The sequence below is a fragment of the Vigna angularis genome, chromosome 4 (assembly GCF_016808095.1).
Source record: "Vigna angularis cultivar LongXiaoDou No.4 chromosome 4, ASM1680809v1, whole genome shotgun sequence".
Classification (NCBI taxonomy): Eukaryota; Viridiplantae; Streptophyta; class Magnoliopsida; order Fabales; family Fabaceae; genus Vigna; species Vigna angularis.
In genome coordinates, this window is record NC_068973.1 from 38380903 (window position 1) to 38394918 (window position 14016).

Here is a 14016-nt window from a genome sequence, read left to right on the forward strand (position 1 = left end):
CTTCCTGATTGTTATTGAGTTCTTCTAAATCTGGCTTTTTACGTTCGTCCTCTTCCTTCAGAAAGTTGAACGTTCGTCCTTTTAAGAAAGTGGAACATAGAATGAAAATGTTATGAATATGAAATATTAAGACGTGTGAACACTATATTACATGATTATACGATTATGGAATTTGAACGAGCGTTCCAGGGAGGAACGTCTCATATATGTTGGATATTAAATTGGTAAAGTATGACTGTGGCTATTGCTAATGCTGGCTTGGTCCATCCTGATATTCCGTGATACTCATCTTCAAGTAGAGGAGAGTAGTCATGTGTGGGAATGGCAGGAGGTTCTATTCCTTAGGGGTACTTTGGATAGAGCTAACCTCGAGTGGCAGCTGTTGAGTGTATCCCAGTTACTACATCACTCGGGTGCAAGGACGCCTGTAGCTACACGGTTCATACAGTCCGGACGGTCGTCATATATATATATATATATATATATAGATGCTACATGATGTTACATGTTAAACTATGTGTTTGTGTGGAATGAAATGTTTTATTGTATGTGTTGATGTATAACTTAAACTATATAAGCTTACCCTTTCGTTTTCCTTGTGTTGTCCTACTGTCTATGTACGTTCGTCCTGTCATTGCAATGATCATCCGTGTGGATGTGAGCAGATGGAGGTGCATCACTTGAAGAAGTGCTAGAAGAAGAAAATTTGGAGGACGTTAACCTGGTGGAAGTGAAAGCGGAGCAGTAGGACGTCCGTCTTTCGTTTTGATTAGAGCGCTCGTAGATGTTAGGTTGTAAATGTTAGCTTATTTGGACGTTCGGTTAATTCTTTTGTAGAACCGTTCGTTCTAGTTTACTTTCCTGTTTCAGTGTTACGCTCGTTATTTTTATATCCAAGCCGTTCGGTTTTTGAACCTTGAACTCTGTTAATTGTAAAGACTGCATGTTTTACTGTTAATTGTAATTAATTCTAATCTATAGTAATTACTATATTTTGGGATGTTACAACATGTGCAATATTTCAAAGAAATATGAATTCAATTAGGTAAAAAGAATATAATAACTAATAATATAAAAAAAAAAACTCTTAATTAAAGCTTTTAAAATCAAACATAAGATTGAAGAGTATTAGATTCTTTTTCTCCACTTTACCAGATATTTCTGAATAATTAATTTGCACGATGGATGAGAGAGGATATGGATATACGTGGATATGTGTAGTGGGTAATGGGCAATGGATTTTGGATATGTACAGCCACCTCGATCGGTGCTGGCCTTCTAGGATTCATCCTTTTAACTTTTACACGAGAAGATCAGATGGTAAACTTTTCATTATCCTTATCTTCAAATTTTCAATTATTTTAACTACTGCATAAAGATATTAACATTTTATATAATATATAGGAAATAATTAAGGGAGTAAATTACAGTTGAAAAATAATTATGCTCAAATTTAACGTTTAAAATATGTTTTCCACGTGCAATGTTAACCAAAAACAGAGTATATAAATATAAATAATGGTATTCATGGTATAGAGCAGGCTGTATCTCTTATCTCTCTTCCCTCTTCCTCCTCCAATTTTTCCTCCTCAAGCATTTTGCGTTTCGGATCCTAATTCCCTCACCATTGTAGCCAGCACAATGATTCGAAGCTCCTTTCCCAGTTTCAGGAGATTGCTTCTTCAGAATGTTTCGCCTTCTGCGTCCTCCAAGGTCTGTCTTACTTTCCTACCTCTTCTTATGAATGCGCTTCATCGTACACTGTTTCAGATAATGGCACTAAATTAATGTATATGTAGTTCATATAATCTTTTCAGATAATTCGTATGAAAAGAAAATGTTTAACACCTTCTATTTAAAATATTTACACTATTAACTTGTGTAATTTAGGGAAATCAAAATGTCTGAAAGAATATTAACTATCATGTTCGCGATAAATATTTCATATATTTTTGGCATTTTTTTCCAAGATAACATAAAATGTATGCGTAATGATCTGAAGTATGACTTAAGTTAATAATAAATCAAAATAAACATTTGAACTCAAATCCACTATAGTGTATCTGAGTAGTAAAGAAGAGATCAACCTCTTGTAAATTTTCTTATAGTACAGAACTACTATTTGATGGACCATTATGCCCTCAGCAGCCACGAGCGTACAAACTCTCGAGGATGCTCATGTGACAAAGACAGATAACTACTGTGCATCATCTTCGAGTGCACCTAAAAACTCGTTGTCGTTTTGAACTCTAGGTTTGAATTTTGTTTTTATATTTTGAATGAATCTTATAGGATAAAAACTCCATTTAGCCTGGAAGATAAGAATTAAAAATTAAATAATATAGAGATTTTATAATTATGTTATTCTTATTTACATTTAAAAGATAATATGTGTATTTTTCTCCACGGGATTTTTTTTTATGTTATGAAAATTCAGTTAAATAAATGATAATTTAATATTCTTTATTTAATTTTGGGTGCTTTAGAGATTCAATCAAACGATAATTAATATTTCACTTTCTTTTACTTATTTTTTTCCCAGCTCTTTCTTACTTGATGAATAAAAGATAGAGAAACATAAATGAAAAAAACTCATCTTCTCTTTTATTATAATAACAATTAGGGATTGTAGGACTACAAGTTTCACTGAAACAAGTTCATGTAACATTTATGGAAACAAGTTTATTTGTTATATCTAATAATAACTATTTTTTCTTATTCATTTAATTATAATTTTATCTTTTATTATTAATTTAATAATTTATTTAATTTTCTTTTAATTTCCAACTTAGATGATGGCTCATGAACAATAAATAATATATTAAGAAATTTTTGTATTACTCCATGTATTTATAAATTATTATATACACTAAGATTTTAATTTTAATTTTTATAATAATTATTTAAAAGTCATTTTAAAGATAATGTTTGGTTAATACTGTAAAATTTGTATAATAAATATTTATGATTTATATTTCTCATGCAATAAGTTTCACTAGATAATTTAACATTAATAATTAAAGTTTGATATAATATATATATATATATATATATATATATATATATATATATATATATATATATATAGTTTTTGAACTTTGATTTGTTTTATTTAAATCATTATTCTAAAAACTTTGTCTCCAAAGCCTATGCGGTTTTTTATTTAACGAAACCTGAGTATTTTTTGTATTGAGTTAATTTGTGTTTCATTAAAATTTCTATACAAGAATTTAAAAAGAAAAAAGAATCATAGTTCAATTATTCGTTTTGATTTCTGTCGAGATGATTAATCTAGTTAACAATATAAAAATATTAAATGAAAGTTTATTATTATCATCAACAAATGAAATTGAAGATAATGTTGTTAATTCTAGTAGGCTCCTTAACATTGCGATGCCCATGAGGACATGTTTCCACCTTCCTTATCCTCATCTTCGGAGAAGATGTTTCTCGTGGTTTTCTTTTCTCACTTTTTAGTGTTCTCAAATTATACGTTTCTGCCACGTTTTCTATTTTTAAATTCAACAAATTGGAGTGTTCATCAAATTGAATTCATCCGCATTCTAAATTGATAATTTAAGTAATCTATTAGTTTTTTTTAATTGCTTTACCTAACTAATTTTATTTAAAATCTAAATCTGTTTATTATATATACAAATATAGTTAGTTCATATTTAGATTTAACTTTCTCTATTAATAAAATATTAGTTGATATCTAATTTTATACCCATCCGAGTTATTCCATTCGTAGTTGAAGTAAAAAGTTATATACTAAATCTATCCATTAAATTAGCTTATTATATTTTACTGTTTAATTTTTAATCCTATGATACAAGTTTGTGCTTGTTTTATATAGATACCCAATTTTAAAGAATAAAATATTACTGTGTTACGTTATTTTCAACCATTTTAATAATAATTTTTTGTCTTAATATTTTATTATTTTATGTACTTTACTTTTCATATCCATACAAATGAATGGTATGCAAAAACCTTTACTATATTTTTATTCATTATTGAACAAAATTTAATATAACAGCAAATATATAAAAATCAGGAGAACTGAACAATAACAGCGAAGAAAATTCAAATTACACGAAACCAAGTTAAAAAAATAATAAATAGAAGTGCAATTAAATAAGACAAACGTGGAAATTTTGTTTAAAAATGAAAAATTGGGCAGCAACGTTGTACTCTCGCAACCTAAATAAGAACAAAAATGAAGAGTATTGGTAGAACATTTTATTTGAATTGTTATCTGAACACAGACTTATGCTGTAACAGATCGGAATGTACAATTGGTTTACTTCTCAGCCCTACCCTCTTGAGAGCCCCAACCCTACTTACAGGTATAATGGCTATATCATCTATTACTTGATAATATTGTCAAAATATCGTTATCTACAAGTTTATACCTATTTTAATGTTTATTAAGTAAGTGTTTGTTGTTATTTTTAAAAACAAAACAAACACAGTGATGAGGAGTATGCTGACGTGGATTGGGACAGCCTTGGATTTGGATTGATGGCTACTGATTATATGTACATTACTAAATGTTGTGAGGGCCAACATTTTGAAGAAGGCCAACTCAGTCGATATGGGAACATTAAACTCAGTCCAGCTGCCGGAGTCCTAAATTATGGTCAGGTCTGTGTCATTTCAAATTCTCTTCTTAGGAAATTTACGTTTTAACTTTATATATGTCTACCTCATAAAACCTTCCGGTCTTTCATAATCTCATTCTTAAAGTTTATAGCTCAGTTTCAGCTGTTTGTAAACCAAGCTATGATTTACAAGTATGTGGTGTAATTAGTTTTCAAATTGACTGATACATATAAAATTAGATCATATTTAGTTATTTAAAAAGAAATTACAATGTACTGAAAAATTTAAATACAATTTTATCCTAACGCAAAATTAAATTTATCTCCATCTTAAATTTTAATATATTTTTATCTTGAATTAAAAAAATTATATTTATTTATTTTTAAATTTTGATGATAAAATTGTATCAAAATTAATTTAAAATATGAGTGAATTCTAATTGTGTCTAAGTTTAATATTTAGTCAAAAATAAAAAATTTTGAAAAATTCAAGGAAAAAAAAGCCTAGGAAAAAAAATAAGAAAAGTAGGAATAAAAATAAGTGATTTTTGTTTTACGAGAAATCTGAAGAGTAAGTTTAGTACGTTGTTTGGTTTGTTTTTAGGTCAAGCTTCATTGTTTTTAAAGATTAATTGAATATTAAAGTTTTTGAGATAGAACTAATATATCTCTAAATAAAATTATGAGGTAATAAGTCAATGAAAAAAAATTTATTTTTAAAAAAATCATGAAATATAAAATAAGTATATATTACTCAAAAACATAAAACAAACTAAAACTAAGTAGGCTACATTTATTAGAGTTAAATATAATTTATTACTAAAATATAAAGATTCACTTAGGTTGTAATTTAACTGTTATGTTATGAGTCTACTTGCAGTAAAATTTTAAATAATATAGGTATCTCTCAATAAGTGTTTTAACATGTTTTATATGTGGGTGAACAATTTAATATAAAAATAGTATTTTAAAAGTAAATTTAATATTTATTTAAATAAGATAGCTTGTTAAACTTTAAAGACTCTGTAATTATCTTTCCTTTATTAAATACACGGAAATAAAGGTTTCACCAAACTTTAAGTTTGGTCATAGACCTCAAGTTGGGCCACAAACACATGTACCATAGCCTTACTTATCTGTAACCAATCTACAGCCTGCGCGATATTATGAATTATCACATTTGAATTTCAACAAATTTTATAATGAATTATGAACAAGTGCCTAATAAATTGTTTTAAATTTTCTTACGTTATTCTCTTTTAAAGATAAGAAATGAATATGTTGATAAATATTGTTTTTACAAAACACAAGTATAAATATGAATATGTGATTTTTTAAATTAGGCATGAGAATGTAGATAAATATGTATAAAATCTATATTAATATACATTTTTGTTTTATTTTAAATTAATAAAATACCTTTAATTTTTTTTAAAATATAAAAATTTATAAAAAGTCTTTTTTAGTTTTTAGTTATCTTATATAAAAAAATTTAAGATAATATTTTATATTTTTTCATAATTATATAATTTTTATTTAACTGTTATTTGACTATTTAATATTTATATATATTTATATATATTTGATATTGAGAAAATAAAATATGTAATTATTTTATTTATTGTGACTTTTTTTTCTGTAAAATAATTATTTGATGAATATTTAGAATAATAAATATGTCAGTACGAGCATAAGGTACGAACATATCTATTAGCTAATGAAACAAGAAGAAATTTTAGCATTTTTTACTTAGAAATTGGATGAGATAATCAACCATACTTGTCATAATCCTTAGTTTCTTTTATTGTTTTTTTTATTAATTATAAAATATATTGAATATCTTTATGATTCCTATTGCATATGTATGTTTCATTTAGTAGTTCCTTTATTAAGATTCATGAGATGACTTACAAGAAGAAAAACATCACTTCCTTGCAGAATGTCATAAAATAAGGAGGACGGACTTTGGAGAGCATATACTCTTTCTTGAAGTTAAATTTGTTTGTTATTTCTTTGTAATTATGAAGTAATTTTCATACTTAGAAACACACCATGATAACAAAATTAAAAAGTTATGTAATAGCAGGAGAATCATGTTTTTAGCGTAACCTTGAAAGAAAAACTGATATTTGATAAATGAAAAGTGATAAGATGCAATAAGAAGTTGATAAAAAGGAGTATGAATTTAATATTTGATTATGTTGGAATGGTGGAATTGTTGTTGAAATACGAAAACAGGGATTATTTGAAGGCACAAAAGCATACAGAAAAGAAAATGGGCGCGTGCTACTCTTCCGTCCGGAACAAAATGCCATTAGAATGAAGATTGGTGCAGAAAGAATGTGCATGGCATCCCCTTCCATAGAACATTTCGTTCATGCTTTGAAACAAACTGTCTTGGCTAATAAACGTTGGGTACGACAACTAACTATTCAACTATTAATTGCTTCGACTTTCAATTCTACAAATAGATGGCATGCAATGTGTAATTGAACTGATAATTGTAAAAGCTAAACAGATTCCTCCACCGGGAAAAGGGTCCTTGTATCTTAGGCCTCTGCTCTTAGGAACGGGTCCAGTTTTGGGTTTGGCTCCCGCACCAGAATACACATTCCTCATATACGCTTCCCCTGTTCGCAACTATTTCAAGGTCTCTCAAATTTCATTTTCTTTATCTGTGCTACGCATAGCAATTACTTCAATATTTTGCTTAAACATTTGGAGTGCTTTATTCGCACCACAGGAGGGTTCGGCGCCGCTCAACTTGCACGTAGAGGAGAACTTTGACCGTGCTTCTCGCCGCGGCACTGGAAACGTTAAAACCATTTCCAATTATGCACCGGTATGTCTTTCACGTCTTTCACTAAAAAAACTCAATCAATTCGTGTATATCACAGAGGCTTAATTTTTCTCTAGCAGTAGATCCTGATTAATTTAACTAGGAAACGCGTCACAAACTAAATGGATCATACGTGACCTTCAAGGAGTTCAGATCTTGTAATAGAGTGCTCAATTTTGCATTTCGTGTAGGTTTTGATGGCACAAACTACAGCTAAGAAAAGAGGATTTTCAGACGTGTTGTACCTTGATTCAGCCACCAAGAAAAATCTGGAGGAGGTCTCTTCTTGTAACATTTTTATTGCCAAGGTATTCTTTGAACTGTTTTTCTTCCCCTTCAATGTAAAGTGTTACTTTCTCAGTTGTGCACATTTTAAAAGATTACTCTAAAGACAAATCTTCAGCCATATTCGTTTATAACAGGCTGATTTAACTAGTTGCTTCCACTTCACAGGGAAAATGCATAGCTACTCCTGCTACCAATGGAACTATTCTTTCCGGAATTACCCGAAAAAGTGTCATTGAAATTGCGGGTGATCTTGGCTATCAGGTCTTATATAACTACATATATGTTGTTTTTGTCACTTTCTGTTTGGAGTACGTTGTTACATTGACCAATTTGGTTCAGGTAGAAGAGCGTGCTGTTGGTGTTGATGAATTGATTGAGGCTGATGAAGTTTTCTGCACAGGAACTGCTGTAGGTGTTGCCCCTGTAGGGAGTATCACATATCAGGATAAAAGGTAAAATAATGGCCTTATTCGTGACACCAAGCCATTAACTAAGAAAAAATATAAATACAGGGTAGTGAGAGAGTGTTTATAGCGTCAAAGTATTTATAATAATTATAGATAAAAAAAAGGAATGATATATTTTTTCTTAATTATTCTTAATTTAAACATGGGAAAATTGTATTTATCTATTCAAACAATATTAAATAATATTTATTTTCTTTTAGTTTTAAAATAAAAATATAACTTTCTTGTATTTTTAATAAAATAATATTTATAAAAACTTTAAATAAATATTCATGTGAAAGTAAATGACATTCAACTATCTCATATCTCTTTAATTTTTATATTTAAAATATTAATTTTGAATTTTGTAATTTTATTTATGTTTTAGTTAATACTTAAAAAAAAATACGGGAGGTGGATTTAATTTTATTTGAAATGAAAAAAAAAATCATCATTAATTTATTAAACATGTAAGAAAAATTATTGTTATAAGAAAGATGAATGCTGCTTTGCTAAAACTATAAGGAAGACAAATGTTATTTATTCAAAATATACGAAGCGTTAATGTCTATTTAAAAAATAAATTAAGTATGAGTCTTATTTTCTTAAGAAAACAAAATAAGTTTCTTATTTAAAAAAAATCATTCTACATATTAAGTGGATATTTTCATGGTTAATAGTTATTTCAATCTTCATTAAGTTATATATGATTTATCTTATTAGAATTGAAATATTTTTTACTCATTTCAAATACTATTTCTTGAAATTATTTTTATTTCAATTTTTTGGATGCAGTATTTTGGATAAATTAAGTTCTAAAACTATTTTGCAACTCAATAAATTCGAATTTAAATTTTATTTTACAGTTTGAATGTTGGCATACCGGATATATGAAAATTATACATCTTAATTTTAATAATTTACTAAAGTTTTCCGTAAAGTTTAAAAGATACTATTGTTTTAAATTAATAAAATAATAATTATTAATACTAAAAAAAGTTCATTATTCCTTTTAGATTGGATGAAACATTAATTAAGTTGAATACATGTAGGATGGAATATATAACGGGCTCTGGAACCATTTGTCAAGAGTTGAACGATACCATTTCAGGAATTCAAACTGGTACTATTCAAGATAAGAAGGGATGGATCATTGAAGTAGATTAAGCAAGAGCTTTCACAATTGTTTTCTTTTAATTCTGTGAAAAATGGCAGAAATAATGACATTCCTTTTATAAAAGGATATTATATATGTATATGCGCATTATCCAATATTGCATATTCCTGTATTCATAAAAACTTATATCATTGTCATTTTGCTAAGAAAGTCGTTATCAATTTTAAACATATGAATGGCGCTCTTGATTTTCTTTATTTTATAAATAATAATATATTTTTATCACTTTTTTTAAATTAAACAAAAAATTCAAATGTAGTTCTAGCCAAAAACATGCATTAAATCTTTGAAAGCGAACATGTTATATTTGTGTATCTTAAAAGGAAGAGTTTTTTGTTTTTTCTTTAATTTTTTTTGTCTTAAAAGGAAGAGCTTTCTTTTTATATTTTTTTACGATACAAAATAAAATTTTGAAAAGCTATTTAGCTTCTAGCTAAAAGGTGAAGAAAAATTAAGAAAAATACAAAATAAACAATATTTGATAAGTTTTTAACTTTTCGTTTTTGGTGTTTCTTCTTAATATCAATTACATTATATATATATATATATATATAATAATAATAATAATAATAATAATAAAACGGAATATTTAAACATTTACACAGATCATATACAAAAGAATTTTTAGAAAGACTAGAAGTAATTAAGAGTTGATATTTACTGTAAGAAACTTATGTTAAGTTAAAGTTAATATATTCCACCGCCCATATTTAAGTCGGAAGAGAGGGAAAAAAAGAAGATTAAGAGAGAAATAGAGTTTAAATATAAATTGTTTATTAGAGGTATACTCTATTATATAAAAAAGAAGAAGATAGTTTAAGGAATTATTAAATAATTTTATTTTTTATATGAAAAGGTATACACGAATGCCTATAGATATCCACTTGTATTAACAAAAATAGTAGATATCCTTCGCGTAAATAAATGGTAATGAATAGATATTTAGGTGGGGCGAGTGAAGAAGCTAATAAGCCAAACAGGACCTAGATGCAGATCTATATTCAAAGCCGTCACGTAGCATAGTAGTAGGTGTTCAATGCACCAATCCAATAATATAATGAGAAAAGTCAAGTTGTAGGACTATTGAAACCCTTCATTTTCGTTTTTCACTGCAAACAAGTTTTCAACGAGCAACTTCTGCAATATTCCAAATCCTCGTTGACAACACAAAATGTACTCTTGTAAGGTGGATTTAAATTTAACTCAACTCCATAAAACTCAATTTTACAAAACTGGTTTGTAAAGTAAAACTGGCTTAACTCCATAAAATTGACTTGTAAAGTAAAACTGACTTATAAAGTGAGGTTTACACCTCACTTATATATATTATATTTTGACCTTATCTCTAATAGATGTAGAACTTTTAACCATGTTTAATATGGCCCTATCAACCAAACCTATTTTCTTTATTTAACTTCAATTTTTATTTTTCGTTATTTAGTGCAATCCCTATGTCTTGTAATTTATTTAGAAAATTATAATTATCATAATTTTTTTAAAATCAATGTTTTTATTTCAATTCCCATAAAATATATTACTACAATCAACCATTATATTATAAATATTTTTCGTTTTAGAGTTTAAAATTCTTTTATGGTTTTGATTTTAGAAAACGTTTTAGAAATTTGAATATAAGAAAATATAATTATAAGTTTTTGATAAAATGTTCATGATAAAAATTCTAATTATCATCGAATGAGAAAGGATTAATACAAAGGTTTTAGCAGAACAATATTTATATACATAGCTTAAAAAGCTAAAAAAGAAAAGCTAACTATAATGTCAAAATTGAAAAATAATATCTATCATATCTTTACGATTACTTAAACTTCTTTTATTTTAATTTTGAAATGATACAAGATTATTTAAATATTAAAACAAACCTTTCAAATAAAGATAAAGAAAGTTTTTTATTTCACGTATAATACTAATATTTCGACCTTAAGTTTCTTAAAATAACATGCATTTAATATATTGTTTGCTTTAAAACTAAAATTTTAATCATAGTTTTATCTTTAAAAAAAACATGTAAACTATTAATAATTTCAACTTTTTAAGCTATGAAACTATTTGAATACCCAAACAAATTCAGGATACAATTTTATTTGATCTAGGATGATTACAGTAATAAAATTTTCAATATTTAATATAAGTATATACTCAGAATTCAAATTTGATAATAATATCACTAATTAACCTAAAACAATTTCATGTGAATTGACCTGTGCATTTAAACTTCACATACACGGTAAGAAAAAACTATGCACATATGATTGATTTGAATTAGATTTTTTTCTTCTATTTCATTGTCTATGTACCTTTTGTTACTATTTTAGAGTACTTTCTATTCTGGAATATTTTATGGCCTTAATGTAAGATAAATAAATTATTCTTATATGTAATATTTTAGTTTTAAAATAAAAAAATTTATATCATGAAATTTTGATAATATACTTTTCGGTGTATTTTTTTTTATCTCTAACCTTATTATATAAGTTACTCGAACCCATTATTTTATGAATGTTTCTTTTAACAAACTTCTCTTATTTCCTTTGATAACATTTTTTGGTGACATGAAATTATTTTTCTAGTGAAAAGGAAAATAGTTGCATTCGGATAACTCCTTAACTATTAAATCTTTTATTTTAATAATTTAACATTTGAATTATTTATTAAACAACTATTATATTTTTAATGGAATGAAAAGAGAGAAAATTATTTTTTATATCTTTAAAATAATTCTCATTATTTTAATAAAGGCTTATTAAATTTATAGTTATCACTAAATTTGAATGTTTTCAATTTACTTTTTATTAATATATTTATCTAACTATTTAAATCTTTTATATTTTTCAATTGAATTTCTAACGTTTACTTTTTTTATTAATTTTTTTTAATTGAAAGACATAACTATTATTTTAGTGTATCATTTTGATATTTGTCTTCCTGTTAAGTTCTAATTAACATAAAATAATACTATGATTAATATAAAATGATAAGTGGTTTTTATTGTTTTTAAAAACAATACAAATCACTTTATCGTTTACAATATTCTTTTATTTATAGAACTTGACACTAAACAATCACATAAAATACTTAATGAAAAAAATAACTTGCAAGTACATTGAGAAACAAATATTTTCAGTCATCAATAGATAAAGAAATTTAAAAAGCACTCAATTAAAAATATTCAAAAATTTTAAACTTAAATAAATCTATAATATATATATATATATATATATATATATATATATTTTAAAATAAAAATAATTAAATTTAAAAATTATAAGCTTATCCTGATTCGAAAATATAATATCCTAATCTCATATCTAAGTTTCATAGACTTTGATTCATATTGACTTGTGGAACAATCTTCTTGGATATATTTTCATTTTCCCATGTAAACACGAAATATTGTCATTGAAAGTTTTACTTATTCACCATGTGTTTGGTAAGAGAGAATTAAAGAAGAAAATAATAAATAAAAGTAAGTTGGAGTATTTAGAAGACAAAAATAAAATAAAATTAAAATTAATAGAATTCATTATACTTATTTTTCACGTATTTTCACCTACCTCTTGCTTTATTTTCTCATATTTTATATTTCCTTTATAAAAAATATTTCTAAATTTTTATTATTCCATTCTTTCTATTTTTCTCTTTTGTATGAAACAAGACAGAAAGTCCACTTCAGATGTAAAGTAACCTTGAGGTAAGTGATCATCTCTTTTTCTTCATCATACTACATTAATTAAACCAATAAGATTACTTTTGTTTTATCGAAATATTACAAACTATAACTAAAGTTGGCTTCAGCTGTACTACTTACCACTAAAGAACGAGATTCTCAAAACAATGTTTGATTTTTCAAACTTGCATGTCAAATCAAGCATGGAAATTATTACAACATTATATGATCCAACTCAGCAACTGAGACCTCTGTCGTTACACTTCAATTGTTTATTTACCATTATACATTACAGCTTTCTTCTACTTTCCCCAAAACTAAACCATGTTTGCCCTTCAACATTTTTGTTTTATGTTTCAAAACATGTTTTAGGTCTATCCTTATATGTAACTATATCTTAATTATTTTCTATGGTAACACTTCGTTGACTCTGTAATTCGTGGGCAGGTTAGTTAAAGTTTCATTTGAAAATAAACAATCCAATCAATGTCAGTCATGGCTGTTGCTGTAACTTCTCATTAAATATAATGAGTCCTAAGGAATTCATTAATCAAACTTTGGGTTGAAAATAAACAAGATTTATTGTTAAGTACGTCATTAATCTTTAGCAATGCTGAGGAAAAAAAGATAAAACTATATGATAAGTAATGTGATAGAAAAAATAACAAGAGATATGAAGTAAAGAAAGAAAATGTTGAATCTGTCCTTATATTTTATTTGTTCAAAATCCAAAAGATGTGAAGAAATGATTTTTTTTGTTAATTAACTAATTTATATTTAAAAAATATTTACATAATTTTATATATAAATACATTTTCAAAAAAATTTCTCTTACCAAACAATATAAATAATAATATTTGTGTTATTTTTTCATTTATTTTTTTTTCACACTTTTCCTCTTAACAAACATAACCCTTGCTAAATTTTATATAGAAAATGAAATAAGAAAGAGACTTTATATTTTGAATTAAAAA

At 26.1% G+C, this 14016-nt stretch overlaps 1 protein-coding gene across 1 annotated transcript; it reads left to right on the forward strand.

Annotated features, from left to right (window-relative positions):
* Positions 1-1516: 1516 nt before the first annotated feature.
* Positions 1517-9530, forward strand: LOC108329977 (branched-chain-amino-acid aminotransferase 2, chloroplastic). The gene is made up of 10 exons (XM_017564404.2): positions 1517-1713; positions 4285-4349; positions 4476-4647; positions 6843-7019; positions 7123-7254; positions 7348-7446; positions 7635-7751; positions 7897-7992; positions 8071-8183; positions 9230-9530. Exons 1-10 carry the CDS (start codon positions 1642-1644, stop codon positions 9342-9344), a joined length of 1158 nt encoding a protein of 385 aa, XP_017419893.1. The 5' UTR covers positions 1517-1641; the 3' UTR covers positions 9345-9530.
* The last annotated feature ends 4486 nt before the right edge of the window (positions 9531-14016 follow it).

Excerpts from the sequence above, each read along its gene's own strand:
- LOC108329977 (XM_017564404.2), top strand. The coding sequence starts at position 1,642 with ATGATTCGAAGCTCCTTTCCCAGTTTCAGGAGATTGCTTCTTCAGAAT. Across the intron at positions 7,752-7,896 it reads GTAACATTTTTATTGCCAAG|GGAAAATGCATAGCTACTCC; the intron begins GTATTCTTTGAA and ends TCCACTTCACAG. Across the intron at positions 7,993-8,070 it reads CGGGTGATCTTGGCTATCAG|GTAGAAGAGCGTGCTGTTGG; the intron begins GTCTTATATAAC and ends AATTTGGTTCAG.